This window comes from Leucoraja erinacea, chromosome 4 (genome assembly GCF_028641065.1).
Source record: "Leucoraja erinacea ecotype New England chromosome 4, Leri_hhj_1, whole genome shotgun sequence".
Lineage (NCBI taxonomy): Eukaryota > Metazoa > Chordata > Chondrichthyes > Rajiformes > Rajidae > Leucoraja > Leucoraja erinaceus.
This window is the reverse complement of record NC_073380.1, coordinates 43,234,972-43,257,249: the sequence shown is the minus strand read 5'-3', so window position 1 is coordinate 43,257,249 and position 22,278 is coordinate 43,234,972. Positions and strand designations below refer to the sequence as shown.

The 22,278-nt window shown below is 39.7% G+C and overlaps 1 protein-coding gene across 1 annotated transcript in view; it reads right to left on the bottom strand.

Moving 5' to 3' along the window:
• Positions 1-22,278, bottom strand: part of prkdc (protein kinase, DNA-activated, catalytic subunit) — a 249,275-nt gene that overhangs the window by 222,143 nt on the left and 4,854 nt on the right. The window contains exons 2-7 of the mRNA XM_055634106.1: positions 11,507-11,583; positions 10,703-10,795; positions 8,916-8,990; positions 8,402-8,501; positions 1,291-1,403; positions 76-175 (exon numbers count right to left, since the gene is read on the bottom strand). Coding sequence (XP_055490081.1) covers positions 76-175; positions 1,291-1,403; positions 8,402-8,501; positions 8,916-8,990; positions 10,703-10,795; positions 11,507-11,583 — 558 coding nt within the window. The remainder of the gene's footprint in view (positions 1-75; positions 176-1,290; positions 1,404-8,401; positions 8,502-8,915; positions 8,991-10,702; positions 10,796-11,506; positions 11,584-22,278) is intronic.

Genomic DNA, 22,278 nt, shown 5'->3' with positions numbered 1-22,278 from the left:
CACAAATGCATTTTTCCCCTTTTATTATGCTAGATTAAACATTTTTATCTCAATATAATTAAAACATATACCCACCTTCTTCAATGGACTTTGTGAAGTTAACCATAAGTGCTATTAATCCTCTCAGGCACCCAGAAACCACAAGTAATTTTGGTTCTCTCGTTGCAGAAGTCATCTGAGGAATTAAATTGTCAACAATAGTAATGAATGGCGAGATAAGTTCATAAGGAAAAGACATCCCAAAACATGATTCCGATGGAATTGAATTCAAAAACTGATTTTGTTGACCACTAACATCACCTCTTTCAGCTAATCAGCAAAATACCAATGTACAACAAGGCTGTGATAATCATGAATGCTTGGGACATTGGTGGTGATGGAATGGCAGTTTATCTGGACTGTTGGTTGTTATTCCTCGTAATATACTTTATTTCACTTTTTTCAGATGTTAAAAAGCAGAACAATTCATTTTCTAACGACCTAATAAAGTTTAAAGGGAACACCTGCTGAGCAAATACCAAATCCACCAGAATTTCAAAAGATTTGGTTGACAGATTTTCAAAATTATATTGTACACTCCAATTACCTCTGGAAAAACTAGGAAAAGTTAGCAAATATAGAAAATACACACACATGTGTTTCTGTATGCAATAAAAGGAAAACAAAAGTGGAATTTGCAAACCATATCAAGAAAGGATTGAGAGCAAGGAAAGATATGAAATAAATTACCATAAACCAGATTGTTTGTTTAATTAAGAAATCTGGTTTAAAAAAATAAGATTTTTGGTTCAGAAAGCACCCAAATTTGCTGCCAAATTGGGCTGCTGTGATAGCTGTTAAGTGGACTTCATATGGACTTTAGGTTAACCCTATATCCCAGCTCTAGGTCCCAGCCCTGCTAGTTGTAACTTCTCAAATGTCATCCCTTCTAGCAAATCAAATAAAATGTGAAATCGGGCAGTCTAACAGAAAAAGTAAGGAGGGAAAGCTTTATTTTAAATGCTGAGAGTTTGAAGAGTATTAATGTTCAAAGGAACCTGCATATCCTGTAAATTAATCACGGACTTAACAAACAGATAATGCAAGCAATGAGGAAGGCCAACTGCATGTTGGCCCTTTGGCTTAGTTTTGATTAGATATCCAACACGGAACAGGCCCTTCGGCCCATCGAGTCCAGGCCAACCAGCGATCACCCCCGCAAATATTAACAAATCGTTAAAACGGTTATAAGCTAAACAATCATTTTAAACAAAACTGCAAATTAAACAGATGAGAGAATTTTAAACGCACCTGAGTTTTTAACTCGCTTAAGTAGGCACGAAATAGTTTTTCTGAATTGTCAAGCATCTCAGCAGGTTGTACTTCAGCTAGAACCCCCAGTAGCTCATATACCTTCTCCAATACTATAAAGGCGTCATTAAAGTCAAAATTAATACAATTACTGTGACATAAACATTTTATACAGTATACTTATTAAGTATCTTAACAAGGTATTAAAGAGACATATATCAGATAATGCAAACAGATAAAAGAGGCTCCATCAGGTGAACCTCCTCAACCTGCTTGGAGATCATGATGTGTAGGCAACGCATGCCCATTTATTTTTATGCATGGCCAGTCAGATATTCATGGCCACTCTTTTAATCAATAAAATCATGGCTGATTATCCATCCAAATGCCCCAACGATTTGGCCAGCACAAATCGCTGTCTGTGATAGCAGAGTTCACCATCCTCTGAGTGAAGAAATGTCTCCTCTTCTTAGTACCCATCTCTTGCCCTGTAACCCATGGGTATGACCCTGGCTTTGTGAGCCAAGGAATACACCCCCCACCTATCTAGCCCCATTAAATGTTTGAATTGGACCTCCTTCTCATTCTACTGAGTTTTTTGGGTTTTTTTAAATATTTTTATTAGAAGTAGACATATTATAAAGTATAGTTACATATTATAGTAAGAAGACTTTTCATATACATCAGTCATACATTATTAACATTTTCAATTATCAATTACTTCTGCTTCTAGTGTTTTTATTTTTTTATAGAAAAAGAGAGAGGGTAGAAAGTTACAAATAAAAAAAAAGACAGAAAAACAAAGGAAGTGGAATGGATTACCTGTAATACGTCAATGGAGATAGGTTCGTATATTATAAAGTATAGCTTTTCATCTGACCCTGAGTTCAAGTTTCAGTTGTGCTGTGCCAATCTATCCTTTCAGATAGTTAATGAATGGAGCCCAGATTTTATCGAAAAGGTCTTGTTTGTCCATTAAGACAAGTCTAATTCTTTCTAAGTATAGGGTCTCCGACATTTCCGTAATCCACATTTTAATTGTGGGGGTTGTAGAGCCTTTCCAAAATTTTAATATTAATTTTTTCCCGATTATTATACTGTAGTCGAGGAAATTTCTTTGGTTTGTTGTGAGTGTTAAACTTTGTTCTGATATTCCAAGTATTATTAATTTTGTGTCTGGGTCCAGTTTTGTATTAATAACTTCTGAAGTTATTTCAAAAATATCAGTCCAGAAATGTTTAAGTTTTATACAGTTTGCAAACGTATGTGTTAAATTAGCCTCTAGATGTAGACATTTATCACAAATAGGAGAGATTTGTGGGAAGATTCTATTTAGTTTTATTTTAGAGTAGTGTAGTCTATGTAAGACCTTGAATTGTATTAAAGTATGTCTGGCATTTAATGAACATTGATGTATTTGTTGTAAACTTTCGTCCCACATATCTTTCGTTATAGGGTGACCTATTTCATTTTCCCATTTGTATCTATATGGTTCGGACGGTGGTACCTCGTTGTTTAGTAGGGTGTTATAAATATAAGCTATTAGTTTTTCAGTATTAGGATGCTTGTTCAAACATTCATCAAGAATTTCTGATTCCCTACTCCTGTAGACTTGTGTATTAGATTTAACATAATCTCTAATTTGTAGATATCTGAAGAAATGATTTGAGTGCAGTCCATAATTCTGTTGTAACTCTTGAAATGAAAGAAAAGTGCCTTTCCCATAAAGATGTCCTATATTTTTGATTCCATAATTTTTCCATTGCGTGAAACCTTTGTCCATAAAGGATGATTTGAATAAAGGATTATTTACAATGGGAAGGCATAGTGGTATATTATTCAATTTTAAATCTTTTTTTATTTGTTTCCAAGTTTGTATTCCACTATGTATTATGGGGTTTTCTTTATAGGTTTTTTTGTGCAGTTTTGTGGGGGCAAATATGATCGGTCCAATTTCAAAAGGTAGACAGTCTTCCTTTTCCATCATTAACCAATCTGGTTGTTGATCCATTTCTTCCAGCCAGAAATTCATGTTTTTAATGTGGACTGCCCAAAAATAAAATAAGAAATTTGGCAAAGCCAAACCTCAATTTATCTTTGACTTACATAAATGTTTTTTACTTATTCTATGATTCTTATAATCCCAGACAAAACTTGTAACAATGGAGTCGACTTTTTTGAAAAAAGTTTTTGGGATATATATCGGAATTAATTGAAGTAGGTACAGCAGTTGCGGTAAAAAAATCATTTTTATAGCATTAATTCTCCCAAGCATAGAAATGGGGAGTGTTTTCCAGTATTGAATATTCTTATGTAGTTTATTCAGTAAGGGTGGGAAATTTAGTTTAAATAAAGAGATATATGTCTTAGTTACATAGATTCCTAAGTATTTAAATTTATCTTTAACTATTTTAAAAGGGGATTGTTGTATTGTATGTAAATTGAATTTTGTTATTGGCATGATTTCGCTTTTATTCCAATTAATTCTATATCCCGAAAACTGACCAAATTGAGTTATTAGATTTAATAGGTTTGGAATACTAGTTTCTAACTTTGTAATATATATTAGTACATCATCTGCATATAAGGAGATTTTATTCCTTGTGTCTCTAGTATTGTATCCAAATATTCCTGGATGGTTTCTAACGCTTTCTGCTAGGGGTTCGATTGCAAGAGCAAATAATAGTGGGGATAGTGAACATCCTTGTCTACAGCCTCTAGAGAGATTAAATTTAGTTGATAACATTTTGTTTGTTAATATTCTAGCTGTTGGATTAGAATATAACAATTTAACCCATGTACAGTACTTCTCTCCTAGTTGAAAATTTTCCATCACCGAAAATAAATATGGCCATTCTACCTGGTCAAATGCTTTTTCAGCATCTAACGAGATAATTGCTAGATCTGCATTAGGGATTCTATTGGAGTATATAATATTAAATAATCTTCTCAGATTATAAAATGAATACCGTTTGGGGATAAACCCTGTTTGGTCGGGATGTATTAATTTGCTGATCACTAAGCTCAATCTATTAGATAAAATTTTAGTTAATATTTTCTGATCAGTATTTAAGAGGGCTATGGCTCTGTATGAACCTGGGTCTTCAAGATCCTTGTCCGTTTTTGGTATGAGTATGATTGTAGATTCATTTAGAGTTTCTGGGAGTTTCTGTTGAGTATAAGCGTATTTGTACATTGTCTGTAGGCGTGGGGAAAGCAAATCATAAAATTTTTTATAAAATTCAGAATTTAGACCATCTGGGCCTGCAGACTTTCCGTTTTTTAAAGATTTGATTGACTCTTCGATGTCTTTTATCGTAATTTCAGCCCCTAGCAATTCTCTCTCTTTCTGATCTAGACCCGCAAGCTTACAATTCTGTAAAAATGTTTCCATTCCCGTTGATTGTTCTGTTATTTTAGATGAATACAATTTTTGGTAGTATTGTAGAAATCTATCATTAATATCTTTAGGCAGTGTTAATGTTTCTCCCTTGTCTGTTCTAATTTTGTATATTGTTTTTTCCCCATCCAATTTGCGAAGTTGACGCGCTAATAGTTTTTGTGGTTTATCACCAAATTCAAAATTTAATTGTTTTGTATGTTGATAAAGTTTTATAACTTGGTCTGAATATATCTTGTTTAATTTATATTTCAGTACTGCAATTTTATTGTGTTTTATCGTGGATGGTGCTGCTGCGTTTTCTGTGTCTAATTGCTTTATTTCCATTTCCAGTTTCTGTTGTTTGGCCCTATTCTCTTTATTAAAAAATGATTGGGAAGAAATTAATGCTCCTCGTACAAATGCTTTAAATGTTTCCCAAAGAAGGGAAGCAGAGATTTCAGGGCTATCGTTAGCCTCAAAAAACATTTTAATCTGTTTTACTAGGTATTCATTACATAACTTATCTTTTAAGATTTGGGGATTAAATCTCCATTGTGACTGTGTCTCTACCATTCCGTTTAGTTTGATCATAAATGTTAATGGAGCGTGGTCTGAGATTATGATGTTAAGATATTGCTAGTTATAGGTAAATGGGATAAGTTTTGAATCTACTAAAAAAGAGTCTATCCTTGAGTAAGTTGTGTACTGGTGAGTAAAATGAATATTCTCGGCTCGATGGATTTTCAATTCTCCAAACGTCCTTAATATTAGTAGTATTAATGTATGAATTTAAAAATTCACTTGATCGAGATTTTAGTTTTCTTTGAGTTAATGATCTATCCGAACAAGCATCCAATGTACAATTTAAATCTCCACCGATTATTAAGTTTTGTTGTGTACATTCCGGGATATTGTTAAGAATTCTCTTAAAAAACAGAGGGCTATCAAAATTTGGTCCATACACATTGAGGAGAGTCACCTTTTTTGAGTATAACTCCCCTATTATTACAATATATCTCCCTTCAATGTATTCTATCGTTGATATATGTTTAAAGGGTATACCTTTACAAATTAATATTGCAACACCTCTAGATTTATGTGAGAATGAAGAGTGGTACGCTTTAACAATCCATTTTGCTTTCAATCTGTGTTGTGCTTCCTTTTTAAGATGTGTCTCCTGGAGAAATATTATATCTGTTTTCAATGATTTTAAATGAGCTAACACTTTGCCTCTCTTGATAGGTTCATTAATTCCCTTAACATTCCAACTACAGAATTTAATTCCCTCACCCCCAATTTTTATATTCATGTCTTGCATCTTGTGATTAAGTGGTAGAGCAGATGATTCAGCACACTCAACCCTACCTTATACTCGAACATCAGGTAGATGAATTTTAGGTCACGTCTGTTTTCCATCCGAACATATCTCCTTAAATAAAATATGCAATTCCATTCCAAATACAAAATATAATATGATATAAGATAAAAAAAAAGTAATAGCAAATTGGGTTAGTAAAGTGTGGAAAGTAAAAAAGAAAAGCAACTACAACTACAATTAGTGCAGTTAGTGATAGCCACCCTAATGTGGCTAAGCATCTATGGACTTCCGTAGCTTTTGGTTAATAAAAATACTAGCTCTGTACTTTCCTTGAAAGGAAAGTTTCCAATTCGATGCAAACAATTTGTGTGTGGGGGGAAGAAATAATGATTATATTCCATTAATGATATAATTAGTAGTCTCAAATTGAAATGTATAGTTTTGTATAATATAAACATTTATCAAAGAATAATCAAAAACAAAAACATCAGAGAGAGAGCCACCATACATTTTTCATTATAAAATACCTGAATCACACTTTACTTATATTTCATACTTTTAGTTAATTCTTAAATAATCTGAATAATCTTATTATCAATAGTTAGTGTTAGTTAGTATTCTTGATTATTAATAGTTGTTAGAAGTTAGTACTAAAATGTAAGTATTATATATCCGTTGCAGGGTATTTACCCAATTCTTATTGCGAATTTTAGGCAACTTAAATGTAATAGTTTAAAGTTTAGAGTTCCATATCTTCTCTGCGAGATAGCAGTATCCAGGTAGGTGTTGAGTGTTGAATATTTTTCAATCTTCGATCTTGTCCTCGATGTTCTTGGCAAATTCAAATGCTTCCGTGTGCTTGATGAAGAAGTATTCCTTCTTCTCGTAACTAACTCTTAGTGTTGCGGGGTATAACAGTCCATATCTCAGATTCTTTATGTTCTTCAGCATTCTTCTTGTTTCTGTGAACAATGCTCTTTTCTTAGCAACTTCCACAGGATAATCTCTGAATACGCTCATCTTGTCTCCTTCATATACAAGATTTCTGCTTTTGCCAATTTTCCTCATCATGTCATCCAATACATGGTCGTATTGGACCTTTATTATCATTATTCTTGGAGGGTCGCCCACCTTTGGGGGACATCTCGGCACTCTGTGCGCTCGGGCAAGTAATGGCGCCTGGTCCAGGTTCAAAATTGTTTTCAGTACATCTGCAGCAAATTCACGGGGGTCACGAGTCCCCTCTCTGCCTTCCTGGATGCCCACGATTCTTAAGTTCTGACGCCTCTGTCGTCTCTCCAAGTCTGTACATTTTTCGGTTATTTGACGCAATAACTTTGATAGGCGTTGGTTCTCGGTGATGAGTTGTTTTGTTGTTGTGGTACTTGTCTCAGCAAATTCCTCAAGTTCTTTTACAGTCTTGTGGTGTTGGTTTAATGTCTGGAAGATAGGTTCAAGTTTAGAATCAAACCTGGATTCCATCATATTCAGTTTTTCATTTACTTCTTCAACATTTTGAGTCAAATTTCTTTCCATATCTAATTTCCAGTCTTCCAGGACTTCGTGTACCATCTCTGTAACATCGTCTTTAATTTGTTCTTTAATTTCTTTTTTTAAAAGATGTCAGTTCTTCTTTAAAGTTCAATCTAAGATTTTTAAGTTCCACCATTAAATTAGAGATTTCCTGTGTAAGAAACGTTTTTAATTCTTCCATCTCAGTCTTTTTCTTCTTCCTTGAGATGTCTTCTCGGGATGCTGTTAAACCTGAGGCCGAGGCTTCAGTTGGGCCTACCTCTTTAGTCTTGCCGGTTTTTGTCTTGGGAGGGGGAGTATGCTGAGTCGACATACTGCCGGTGTCGCGCGCCTGATGACGTCACGGGCCTACTGCAAAACAATCGGTGCCGTTTTCTGCAGGTAGGATCTGTCTTTTCCCCCCGTTTTTTCGTTTTTTTTCACGGAGCTAGTTGGCGCGAGTCTCACCTACTCCATAGCGCCACCGGAAGTGGGTTCTACTGAGTTCTGATGAACATATATCAAGTGAAGTTAATCTGTGCTTATATGGCAGCTCTGCCATCCCAGTCTGTATTCCAATCGTACTCTTTTTAAGGCAAGTATATTTTTCTGCTGTAAAATGACCAAAAGAAAATACACATAATACTCCCGAGGTGGTCTCATCAAGGCCATGTATAATTGGAGCAAGACATCCTTACTCCTGTACTCAAATCTTGTGGTGGCATTGATAGACTCACACTCTAGAAAACCAAGCTTTTGCACCAACTTGGCCATGTTGCATCACATTCCCCTCAGACAATGATTAATGGGTGACCTGCTGAATATTTTCTATCAATACCTCACCCAACATTTTGCTCTTTCCACAGCAGTGCCAACATTTTTTGTTTTTACAAACTCACCAGTATCTGGAAGTTTGTTCTTCTGCACCAATTCCCCGTAGAATTTGTTGAATATTTCCCCAATTCTAAATTCTTGAAGAGAGATTTTACTGCGCAGCAGCTGAAAATGTATCATAATATTATTTAAACATTATTGATTCAAACAAAGAAACACTGATATGAGAAAGTTACTATATTATCAAATTTAGGGGACAAGATCCCAATTTAACATGTTGTCTAGGATAGCAACTCCTATAACACTGCACTCAAGTGTCCTGGACCAATGCGCCAACTTCACGAATAAGAAATGAATCAACAACTTTTTAGTCAAACCTGTATAATAATACAAATACAAGAAAAAATTGATGCTCACAATATCCAGAGATAATGCATATATAACACTAAAAGAAATTCACTTTTCCTTAATTAATTCCTTCATTGTAATTCACAAACAGTTATTCTTTTCTAAAGCCAAATAAATAACCCCCCGAGGAAGCAATGCCACCATGAAAAAGATGAGGCAAAAGGATCCTACCACAAGAAGAAGGTCTAAGGCAGCAGACTTGCATTTTGCAGCCCTTTCTTTGGTATACATCAAAAGGCACATGTTCTAAGAAAATAAAACATGAAATTATGCATTAAAATTGTTCACTTTTTACAAATGTCATACCTTGTTATAAAATGCCAATAAAGACTATAACAGCTCAAAAAACTTTGCAGCAGCTTTTCCTTTGCTAAGCTTATTTCGAGTTTGCTTGATATCCAGACTTTAACATGAATTTTTTTCCCCTAGCATTAAAGTGTCAGTTACATTTTGATAACTAATCTACTTTACTCTTATGTTTCAGTCACCAACATAATATAATGCCAATATCGACACCCTTAACTCCCAAGCATGGACTCTTTCATCACCAATGCATCTATTTCTATGGAAGTACAAGAAATCTCTCTAAACGCAGTCATATCAACTAAATAGATACTGCTGCTGTTTCCCTCACACAACATTCCCCCATCACCTTCATTGTCTGGTTTCATCTAATATGTCTACCAATTGACCTACATAGTCATAGAGCACGGAAACAGGTCTTTTGGCTCAACTTGTCCATGCCGACCGAGATGCCCTATCTAAGCATGTTCAATTTACCCACATTTGGCTCATTTCTCTCAAATCTTTCCATTGGACATGTACCTGGCCAAATGTCTTTTAAAAGATGTTATTGTACCTGCCACAACTACTTCCTCGGGCAGCTTGTTCCATACCCACCGCCGTCCGTGGCAAAAAATTGTCCCTCAGGTCCCTATAAAATCTTACCCTAGGTACGCCCCAGCCCTGAGTAAACCCAGCATTCATCCTATCTATTCTGGTCATGATTTCACACACTTCTAAACAGCACTCCAAGGAATAAAATTCTATCCTGACCGACTTCTCCCTATAGCTAAGGCCCTCGGGTCCTGACAACATTCTCATAAATCTTATCTGCATCCTTTTCAAATTATAATATTCACAGCCAACAAAGCAGGGGCAAAAACTTGCTGGTTATCAAAACATTCAGGTGTGCTCGGGAGCTTCCTCAGTCCACTCAGTTTCTGAGAATGGTCTGGGGTGCTTCAGTCCTGTAACAAACCACAGTAAGCGATTCCGGGCAGTGAGCCTGGACAACAGGAGTTCTAATTTTCATTTAAAACCATAAGGATGAGCCATATAACGATAAAGAAATTGAGGGCTACACATCAGAAGTGAGATAAATCTAAAAGTGATAAATCTACAAGCGTTACGTGAAACACAAACTACTGGAGTAACTCAGTGGGTCACGCAGCATCTGTGGAATGAACGGATAGGAGACATTTCAGGTCAGGACCCTTCTTCACGATATGGTGATCGAGTGTAGTTGATCCTAATGCACAGTATTTAGCAGGTAGCAAATCATGTCTTTCCTGTGCAAATTGCCATAAAGTGACACTGTATGCAATACAATCTCGTATTATTTCTACGTTTACTGTTTCTAACTATACCATGGGGCTCTCCTGAAGATAATTAAGAAATAAGTGATTGGGTATTTGTCCTGGAGAGAGCAGCAGCGAATTGCTTTATTTTCCTTGGAAGGTTTCTAAACCAAATGTTCTTTTTATAAAATCCAGATTATATCGCCACAGGTTTATTTGGAAACCACAACAGAAAGAAGGGTCCCAACACGAAACGTCACCTATCCATTTTCTACAGAGATGCTCCCTAACGCACTATGTTACTCCAGCTTTTTGTGTCTATCTTTGATATAAACCAGTATCTGCAGTTTATTTTTGTGACATGAGAAATTCCCTTACCTTGATTTCAGAGGCATGAGGTCCAGCAGCCTCTTTAATCTTTTCAACAAATGCAGTAATTAACTTCAAAACATCTTCTCTACAGTCTCGAAACTAGAAATCAAAACAAAACAGATATTCTTTGAATTTTACATAATAAAATATGATTCTAAAAAAACGGTGAAATTGTCAGCCAGACTTGGTTCAAAAAATAAATATCATCCACTTATAAATCAGATGATGTGATTTTTTTAAATCAGATGATTATTAATGTTTGGAATTCCCTTCTTAATAGAACGGTGGAAGCAGACTATGAATATTTTAAAAGCAGAGGTGGATCATTGATAAGCAAGGAATGAAAGGTTTCTGTGGGTGTAGAATAAAGAGTATACAGAAGGTGTAATCAGATCAATCATGAATTTACTGAATGGAGAATGGCAATTAAGGGCAGCACAGTGGCGCAGCTGGTAGAATTGCTAACTCATAGCGCCAAAGGCCCATGTTCGATCCTGACGTTGGGTGCTGCCTGTGTGGATTTGCACATTCTCCATGTGACTGCATCGTTTCCACCAGGTGCATCGGTTTCCTCCCACATGTGTTTGTAGGTTAAATGACCTCTGTAAATTGCCCCTAGTGTGGTTGCAAAAGTGGGCAAATAGAACTAGTGTGAGCAGGTGATTGGTGTCAGTGTGGATTGGGGGGGGGGGGGCAGCAAATCAAAGGGCCTGTTTCCACGCTTATTCGCTAAATTGAACTGGACCTTATTTATTTGTTGAGAGATAAAAATATCAATAAAATACAAACTTGCTTTCATGGAGAACTTACATCTTCATTGCCGAGTGATTTGTGAAGGTAGATCAGTAACCCGTGATCCTTGGAGAATATCAATGAGCTGTGCAGAGCTGCATATAAATCATCGAAATTAGAAAATAACTACACAGGGTACAAAATATAGGCCACAAAAGGCAAATACAAAAAGAAAATGAATTTGAAGAAATTAGGGAACTGTGAGGGTACAATATAATCGCAAGAATATGTTGTTATAAACTTTTGTTGAATGATGGTGGTGAATCTGTTGAATTCAGTGCCACAGACGGGTTTGGAGATATTCTTAAAGCAGAGATTGACTAGTAAGGGTACCAAGGGTTATGGGGAGAAGGCAGGAGAATGGGGTTGAGAGGGAAAGATAGTTCAGCCATGATTGAAATGTACAGTAGATTCAATGGACCAAATGGCCTAATTCTGCTCCTATGACATGACCTGATGAATTTAATAATTGCCCATTATAATCTGCTCAATATTATAACAGATCAGACTTAATGAACATTAGTGCAGCCACAGATAGGTCAATCAATCTTCAGGAGAGCTTAGTAATGCAAAAAGTGCAGGAGCAACTCAGCGACTCAGGCAGCATCGGTGGAGGGAATTGATAGGTGATCAGGAGTGTTTGCTGTTCATCAATGGACCAAGCCTAAGACTAATGAGTTTGCTGATCCATAAAGCTCCCTGACAGGTAGGACAACAATAAATAATGTAAGAATAGTATAATAAGCAGTAGAAAATGAAAGTTACATTTAAGAAATATTCTTAATTATTTTCTCTGAAATGTCAGAGGCTGAGGAGACCTGATTAAGTTCTGTATAGAAAGCTATGACATAAAGTTAGGCATAATAGACAGTCAGGACCTTTATTCTACAATGGAAATGTCAAAGACTAGTTTAGTTTATTGTCATGTGTACCGAGGTATAGTGAAAAGCTTTTGTTGCGTGCTAACCAGTCGGCACATGATTATCATGTGCAATCATGATTATAATCAAGCCATTTACAGTATATAGATACATCGAAAATAGGTGCAGGAGGCCATTTGGCCCTTCGAACCTGCACCATCATTCACTGTGATCATGGCTGATCATCCATAATTAGTAACCTGTGCCTGCCTTTTCCCCATATCCCTTCATTCCGCCAGCCCCTAGAGCGCTATCTAACTCTTTTAAATTCATCCAGTGAATTGGCCTCTACTGCCTTCTGTGACAAAGAATTCCACAAATTCACAACTGTCTGGGTGAAATTTTATTTTCTCATCTGTCTTAAATGGCCTCCCATTTATTCTTAGACTGTGGCCCTGGTTCTGGACACCCCCAACATTGGGAAAAATTTTCCTGCATCTAGCGTCCAGTCCTTTTATAATTTTATACGTTTCTATAAGATATCCTCTCATCCTTCTAAATTCCAGTGAGTCATGATAAGGGAATACAATTTAGTGCAAGGGTTCCCAACCTGAGGTAAATTTACCCCCAGGGGGTAAATTTTACTTACCCAGGGTGTAAATTTGTTGATTCTGGATTTACACATATTTTTTCTCATTGACTGACTGTGTTTGGTTCTGGTATATCAGTATCTGTTCATCATTAGTTGTTCATAAATAAGTTTCCGGTTGGCGGCGCGACACTGTTGCAGCGGCCCCTACAGCCTTGTCTGTCTTTTTTAAAAAATTGTGTCTAGTTAAATGTAGTTGTTGTGTTTCTTTATACTGTTTTTAACTGTGCTTATGTGGGGGGCGGAGGTGGGGGGAGGGGGAAACTTTAAAAAATCTCTTCCCTGCACGGGAGACCCGATCTTTTCCCTGTCGGGTCTCCGTTGTCGTTGGGGCCTAATACCGTGGAGCGGCTTCCAAACGGGACGACCTGGGGGCTCCTGTCGCGGAGCCTGCGGATTCACCATCATGGGGATGGCCGGCCTCGGAGCATGGGGAGCGGTGGTGGCTCGCTGCTGCGGCCCGGACCCCGCAGCTCGGAGGCTCCAGCTGCAGCCGCAGGTCCGGTGGACTAGGACATCGGGAGCTCGCAGGTCCGGGTGGATACCGCTTTCCGGAGCTCCCACAACACAACTTCTCCAGCCCGTGTCACGGGGTTGGAACGACCCGGAGCGGGGCCGTACATCGCCCAGCGCGGCTTTAATGGCCGCGGGACATTCCAGCGCCCGCCGGGGGCTCCAACTTGTGACTTTTGGACCTGGAGCGGGGCGGTATATCGCCCGGCGCAGCCTAAAATGGCCGTGGGACTTACCATCGCCCGCCTGGGGCTTCAACATCGGGAGAAAAATGGAGAGCAGGAGAGCAGGGGAGAAAAAAGACTTCTTCTCAAATGAATTCTCCTCGACACTAAAGGAATATGTCAATTTCTCCATAGTAAAGATGTCTCGCACAATTTCTAGCCACTGTTCCTGTTTTGGAATTTTTTTATTAAGCCACTGCCTGGTAATGGCCTTCTTATTTGCTGCAAGCAAAACTTTACTCAAATCGGTGTCTTCTATCTTTACAATATCTTTAATGTGCCCCAGATACATCACAGGGCAGGTATATGAGATTTTATAACCTAAGATATTTTTAATAACTGCATTAACATTTTCCCAGTATGCCCTTATCATTACACAGTTCCAGAAAATATGTGAGTAGTCTGCCTCCATACTCCCGCACAGCCTCCAACAGTGTTGTTGTACAGCAAGTTGTCTGCTTTTTATTTTGTGTGGTATCAAAAAGCGAGTTAGATTCTTCCAGCAAAATTCTCTCCATACTAGTGAGCTTGTGGATGAACATTGTGTTTCGCACATTTAATATAATTCTTCTTCTGTTATTTGAATCTTTAATTCTGCTTCCCATTTTGTTTTTATGTAGAGCGTTGATTCTCCCCCATTTCCCACCAGAGCTTGGTCGAAAGCAGAGATAACCGGAGACCCCTTCTATTTGTATGCATACACAATCACCTTGATCACATTATTTCAAGTTTCATCTAGTTCTAATAATAATAATAATAATACATTTTATTTGTATAGCGCTTTTCAAGGACTCAAAGTCGCTTTACATGGTGAGTCAAGAACAAACCAAAATAGAGCAGTGAGACAGAGATGCAAAGGGGAGGGGGACGTGGGACTAAGGGTATGCAGAGGTGAAGAGATGGGTCTTGAGGCGGGACTGGAAGATGGTGAGGGACTCAGAAGTTTGGATCAATTGTGGGAGGGAGTTCCAGAGCCTGGGAACTGCCCTGGAGAAGGCTCTGTCTCCAAAAGTGCAGAGGTTGGATTTCAGAATGGAAAGACCGGCTGAAATGGATCTGAGGGACCGTGAGGGTTGGTAGGGGGAGAGGAGGTCAGTGAGATAAGGGGGGGGGGGCAAGTGGTTGAGGGCTTTGTAGGTGAGGATCAGGAATTTGTAGATGATCCGGTGGGAAATGGGAAGCCAGTGAAGTTCTTTGAGGACTGGGGTGATGTGGTGCCAGGATTTGGTGTGGGTAATGAGTCGGGCGGCTGCATTCTGGACCAGTTGGAGTTGGTTGATGTTGCTGGAATTGATACAAAAGAGAAGAGTTACAGTAGTCCAGTCGGGAGGAGATGAAGGCATGGATGAGTCTTTCAGCAGCGGGGGGTGTGAGAGAGGGTATGATTTTGGCAATGTTGCGGAGGTGAAAAAATGATTTGACAACATGGTGGATGTAAGGCTCAAGGGAGAGGGTTGAATCAAAGGTCACGCCAAGGTTGCGGGCCTGAGGAGATGGTCAGACAGTGGTGCCGTCAATAGTGAGAGTGGGGTTGTTAATTATGGTAAGTGTTGATTTGGAGCCAATGAAGAAAAATTCTGTTTTAGACATAGAAACATAGAAAATAGGTGCAGGAGTAGGCCATTCGGCCCTTCGAACCAGCACCGCCATTCAATATGATCATGGCTGATCATCCAACTCAGTATCCTGTACCTGCCTTCTCTCCATACCCCCTGATCCCTTTAGCCACAAGGGCCACATCTAACTACCTCTTAAATATAGCCAATGAACTGGCCTCAACTACCTTCTGCGGCAGAGAGTTCCAGAGATTCACCACTCTGTGTGAAAAATGTTTTCCTCATCTCGGTCCTAAAAGATTTCCCCTTTATCCTTAAACTGTGACCCCTTGTTCTGGACTTCCCCAACCTCGGGAACAATCTTCCTGCATCTAGCCTGTCCAACCCAAGAATTTTGTAAGTTTCTATAAGATCCCCCTCAATCTTCTAAATTCTAGCGAGTACAAACCGAGTCTATCCAGTCTTTCTTCATATGAAAGTCCTGACATCCCAGGAATCAATCTGGTGAACCTTCTCTGTACTCCCTCTATGGCAAGAATGTCTTTCCTCAGATTAGGAGACCAAAACTGTACGAAATACTCCAGGTGTGGTCTCACCAAGACCCTGTACAACTGCAGTAGAACCTCCCTGCTCCTATACTCAAATCCTTTTGCTATGAATGCTAACATACCATTCGCCTTTTTCACTGCCTGCTGCACCTGCATGCCTACTTCAGTCTGAAGAAGGGTTTTGGCCCGAAACGTCGCCTATTTCCTTCGCTCCATAGATGCTGCTGCACCCGCTGAGTTTCTCCAGCATTTTTGTGCACCTTCTGCCTACTTTTAATGACTGGTGTATCATGACACCCAGGTCTCGTTGCATCTCCCCCTTTCCTAATCGGCCACCATTCAGATAATAATCTACTTTCCTGTTTTTTACACCAAAGTGGATAACCTCACATTTATCCACATTATACTGCATCTGCCATGCATTTGCCCACTCACCCAGCCTATCCAAGTCACCTTGCAGCCTCCTAGCATCCTCCTCACAGCTAACACTGCCCCCCAGCTTCGTGTCATCCGCAAACTTGGAGATGTTGCATTCAATTCCCTCGTCCAAATCATTAATATATATCGTAAATAGCTGGGGTCCCAGAACTGAGCCTTGCGGTACCCCACTAGTCACTGCCTGCCATTGTGAAAAGGACTCGTTTACTCCTACTCTTTGCTTCCTATCTGCCAGCCTGTTCTCTATCCACATCAAGACTGAACCCCCCAATACCGTGTGCTTTAAGTTTGTATACTAATCTCTTATGTGGGACCTTGTCGAAAGCCTTCTGAAAGTCCAGATATAACACATCCACTGGTTCTCCCTTATCCACTCTACTAGTTACATCCTCGAAAAATTCTATAAGATTCGTCAGACATGATTTACCCTTCATAAATTCATGCTGACTTTGTCCAATGATTTCACCACTTTCCAAACGTGCTGCTATCCCATCTTTAATAATTGATTCTAGAAGTTTCCCCACTACCGACATTAGACTAACTGGTCTGTAATTCCCCGTTTTCTCTCTCCCTCCCTTTTTAAAAAGTGATGTTACATTAGCTACCCTCCAATCCTCAGGAACTACTCCAGAATCTAAAGAGTTTTGAAAAATTATCACTAATGCATCCACTATTTCTGGGGCTACTTCCTTAAGTACTCTGGGATGCAGCCTATCTGGCCCTGGGGATTTATCGGCCTTTAATCCATTCAATTTACCTAACACCACTTCCCGGCTAACCTGGATTTCACTCAGTTCCTCCATCTCATTTGACCCCCGGTCCCCTGCTATTTCCGGCAGATTATTTATGTCTTCCTTAGTGAAGACAGAACCAAAGTAGTTATTTAATTGCTCTCCCATGTCCTTGTTCCCCATGATCAATTCACCCGTTTCTGACTGCAAGGGACCTACATTTGTCTTAACTAATCTTTTTCTCTTCACATATCTATAAAAGCTTTTGCAGTCAGTTTTTATGTTCCCTGCCAGTTTTCTTTCATAATCTATTTTCCCTTTCCTAATTAAGCCCTTTGTCCTCCTTTGCTGGTCTCTCAATTTCTCCCAGTCCTCTGGTGGGCTGCTTTTTCTGGCTAATTTGTATGCTTCATCTTTTGTTTTGACACTATCCCTGATTTCCCTTGCTATCCACGGATGCACTACCTTCCCTGATTTTTTTTTTTGCCAAACTGGGATGAACCATTGTTGTAGTTCATCCATGCAACCTTTAAATGCCTTCCATTGCATATCCACCATCAACCCATTAAGAATCAATCGCCAGTCTATCTTGGCCAATTCACGTCTCATACCTTCAAAGTTACCTTTCTTTAAGTTCAGGGCCCTTGGTTCTGAATTAACGATGTCACTCTCCATCCTAATGAAGAACTCAACCATATTATGGTCACTCTTGTCCAAGGGGCCACGCACAACAAGACTGCTAACTAACCCTTCCTCATTACTCAATACCCAGTCTAGAATAGCCTGCTCTCTCGTTGGTTCCTCTACATGTTGGTTTAGAAAACTATCCCGCATACATTCCAAGAAATCCTCTTCCTCAGCACCCTTGCCAATTTGATTCACCCAATCTATATGTTTTGTTACTGTTTAATTTAAGGAAGTTGAGTTGCGTCCAAGATTTGATGGCTGACAGGCAGGAGTTGATATGCGAGAGAGGAGGGTGGTGGGGGGACTTGGTGCTGAGATAGATCTGGGTGTCATCAGCATAGCAATGGAAGTCCAGTTTGAAGTGACGGAGTATATGACCAAGGGGGAGGATATAGATGATGAAGAGGAGGGGACCGAGAACAGAGCCTTGGGGAACGCCTTGAGTGACAGTGGCTGTAGCAGAGGTGTGGTTATGGAGAGAGATGAAGTGGGATCGGTTGGAAAGGTAGGAACGGAGCCAGCTGATGTTCTGGCCTTATCTCTTTTGTAAAATAGTCTCTTAATTGCAAGTATCTAAAAAAATCTTTGTTTTCGAGACCATACTTTGACTTTAAATCTTGGAAGCTCATAAACTCGCCATTTTCTGAAATTGTATACATTGCTGTTATGCCTTTTTGTGCCCATTCTTTGAATCTTGAATCATACACCCCTGGCTTAAACTTTGAGTCGTATGCGAACCACTTCAATGCGTGAACCCCTCTTTTTAATTTGTATTTTTCCACCATAACATTCCATATTTCTAACGTAAATGCTACTATTGGATCCATAGCATGTCTCCCACCAGAATCTGGGTCTGGTAACCCTGTATCTCCCTTTCCATCGAGATTCATAATCAGGTCTACACCAACATAGAAACATAGAAAATAGGTGCAGGAGTAGGCCATTCGGCCCTTCGAGCCTGCACCGCCATTTAATATGATCATGGCTGATCATCCAACTCAGTATCCTGTACCTGCCTTCTCTCCATACCCCCTGATCCCTTTAGCCACAGGGGCCACATCTAACTCCCTCTTAAATATAGCCAATGAACTGGCCTCAACTACCTTCTGTGGCAGAGAATTCCAGAGATTCATCACTCTCTGTGTGAAAAATGTTTTTCTCATCTCGGTGCTAAAAGATTTCCCCTTTATCCTTAAACTGTGACCCCTTGTCCTGGAGCCAGAGGTCTGAGTTGAGCTGCATAAAAGTATTTCCTCAGATTTGGTAAAGCCATTCCACCCTTGCTTTTCGGCAGTTGAAGTGTTGTTAGTTTTATTCTTGGTTTTTTGCTATTCCAAATGAATCAAGAGATCATCTTATCCCAGGCTATGAATTTGTTTCGGGAGGGATTAGAATAAATATAGTAGTTTAGGTAGGATATATATTTTTACCATTTGTATTCTGGCACTGAAGTCTTGAGGAAGGGTAGATCACCTTTCAACATCCTTTTTGAAGTTTTCTTCAATTTTGTTCTAATTAGTTTCAAACATGTTAGAAAGTGTTTTGGTTACAGTTACACCAAGATACTGCATCAATTTTGAATTCCATTTCAGATTATATGCATCTCTGATTTGTTGGGATGGAGAATAATTGAATTAAGGAATTTGAGTTTTTGTTATATTCAGTTTATACCCTGAGTAGTATCCATATGTTTGTTGTGTTGTGGAATTTATGGAATTCCCTGCCACAGAGGGCAGTGGAAGCCAAATCACTGGATGGATTAAAGAGAGTTAGATAGAGCTCTCGGGGTTAGTGGAGTCAAGGGATATGGGGAGAAGGCAGGCACGGGTTATTGATAAGGGACGATCAGCCATGATCACAATGAATGGCGGTGCTGGCTCGAAGGGCCGAATGGCCTCCTCCTGCACCTATTTTCTAATATAGGGGAGGTCATTTAAGACTGAGGTGAGAAAAAACGTTTTCACCCAGTTGTGAATTTATGGAATTCCCTGCCACAGAGGGCAGTAGAGGCCAAATCACTGGATGTATTTAAGAGAGAGTTAGATAGAGTTCTAGGGGCTAGTGGCGTCAAGGGGTATGGGGAGAAGGCAGGCACGGGTTATGGCGGTGCTGGCTCGAAGGGCCGTATGGCCTCCTCCTGCACCTATTTTCTATGTTTCTATGTTTCAAATAGGTTCATTAGATTTGGGAGACATAGTTCAAGTTCAAGTGAGTTTATTGTCATGTGTCCCTGATAGGACAATGAAATTCTTGCTTTGCTTCAGCACAACAGAACATAGTAGGCATTGACTACAAAACAGATCAGTGTGTCTATATACCATTATATAAATATATACACACATGAATAAATAAACTGTTAAAGTGCAAATAACAGATAATGGGATATTAATGTTCAGAGTTTTGTCCGAGCCAAATTTAATAGCCTGATGGCTGTGGGGAAGTAGCTATTCCTGAACCTGGTAGTTGCAGTCTTCAGGTGAGTGTGTGGCCAGGATGGTGTGGGTCCTTGATGATACTGCTAGCCCTTTTGAGGCAGCAACTGCGATAGATCCCCTCGATGGAAGGGAGGTCAGAGTCGATGATGGACTGGGCAGTGTTTACTACTTTTTGTAGTCTTTTCCTCTCCAGGGTGCTCAGGTTGCCGAACCAAGCCACAATGCAACCGGTCAGCATGCTCTCTACTGTGCACCTGTAGAAGTTAGAGAGAGTCCTCCTTGACAAACCGACTCTCTGTAATCTTCTCAGGAAGTAGAGGGGCTGATGTGCTTTCTTAATAATTGCATCAGTGTTCTCGGACCAGGAAAGATCTTCAGAGATGTGCACGCCCAGGAATTTGAAGCTCTTGACCCTTTCAACCATCGACCCGTTGATATAAATGGGACTGTGGGTCCTCATCCTATTCCTTCCAAAGTCCACAATCAGTTCCATGGTTTTGCTGGTGTTGAGGACCAGGTTATTGTGCTGACACCATATGGACAGTTGCTCGATCTCTCTTCTATACCCTGACACATCCCCTTCAGTGATACGTCCCACAACAGTGGTGCCGTCAGCGAACTTGATGATGGAGTTCGCACTATGACCGGCTACGCAGTCATGAGTATAGAGGGGGCTGAGCACGTAGCCTTGAGATGCTCCCGTGCCGATTGTTATCAAGTCTGACACATTTCTACCAATGCGAACAGACTGTGGTCTGAGAATGAGGAAGTCGAGGATACAATTGCAGAGGGATGCGCAGAGACCTGTTCTGCGAGTTTGGTAACCAGCTTGGAGGGGATGATTGTATTAAATGTCGAGCTGTAATCAATGAGTAAGTCTGACATATCAGTTTTTGTTGTCCAAGTGGTCCAGAGCAGAGTGGAGGGCCAGCGAGATCGCATCCACCGTTGATCTGTTGCGGCGGTAAGCGAACTACAGTGGGTACAGATTTTTGTCGAGGTAGTAGTTGACTTGCGCCATGATCAACCTCTCAAAGCACTTCATCACCACAGGCGTTAGTGCCACTGGTTGATAGTCATTGAGGCACGTCACCTTACTCTTCTTGGGCACTGGTATAATTGATGCCCTTTTGAAGCAGGTGAGAACCTCAGACCTCAGAAGTGAGAGGTTGAAAATGTCCGTAAAAACTCCAGCCAGTTGGTCCGCACAGGTTTTTAGAACACAACCAGGCATACAATCAGGTCCAGGCGCTTTTCGGGGGTTCAGCCTTCTGAAGGATTTCCTGACGTTGGCCTCTGTGACTGAGACTGAAATACCATCACAGCGAATGGGGGCTCGGGAAGGCACATCGGTGTTCTCCCTATCAAAGCGTGCGTAAAACGCATTGAGCTCATCAGGGAGTGGCATATATCTGGTCATTCAAGAAAAATAATGACATCAGTGAAAAGACTAATGAAATGTTCTTTCCCCCCTATTTTGACCCCCTGCAGGTCTTCTCTCTGCTTTATTGCTTGTGCTAAGGATTCAATATACAAAACAAAGAGAGCAGGAGAAAGACAGCATCATTGTCTTGTCCCCCTCTCTAACTGGATCCTTTTTGATAGGTTTCCATTTACCTTAATCCTAGCTGTAGGCTCCTGATATATTGTTTTAATACACCGAATTGCATCTTCATTGAAACCAAATCTCCTTAGTACTTCATATAAAAATACCCAACTAACACCATCAAAGGCTTTTTCTGCATCTAAACTGACCAGGACCATATTTGTATCCTTTTTTTGAGCATTATCCACAATGTGGAGGGTTCTTCTAATACTGTCCTGTGTTTGATGCCCCCTAATAAATCCAGTTTGGTCTTCATTAATCAGATCTGGTACAAAAGTCTCGAGTCTTTTGCAAATGTTTGAGGTAAATACTTTGTAGTCTACATTGAGAGTGGCCTGAATTTTTTACATTGCTCTTTGTCTTTGCCTTCCTTAGGTAAAATGGTAATAATTGCTTCCTTCCATGATGGGGGAGCCCTGCCCTCTTTAAGGGTCCAGTTAAAGCAAGACAGGAGCAGAGGTGTTACCTTTCTTAAAGGCCTTGTACCATTCTGGTCGAAACCCATCGCTGCCTGGTGATTTACTAGTCTTAAGTCTACTGATT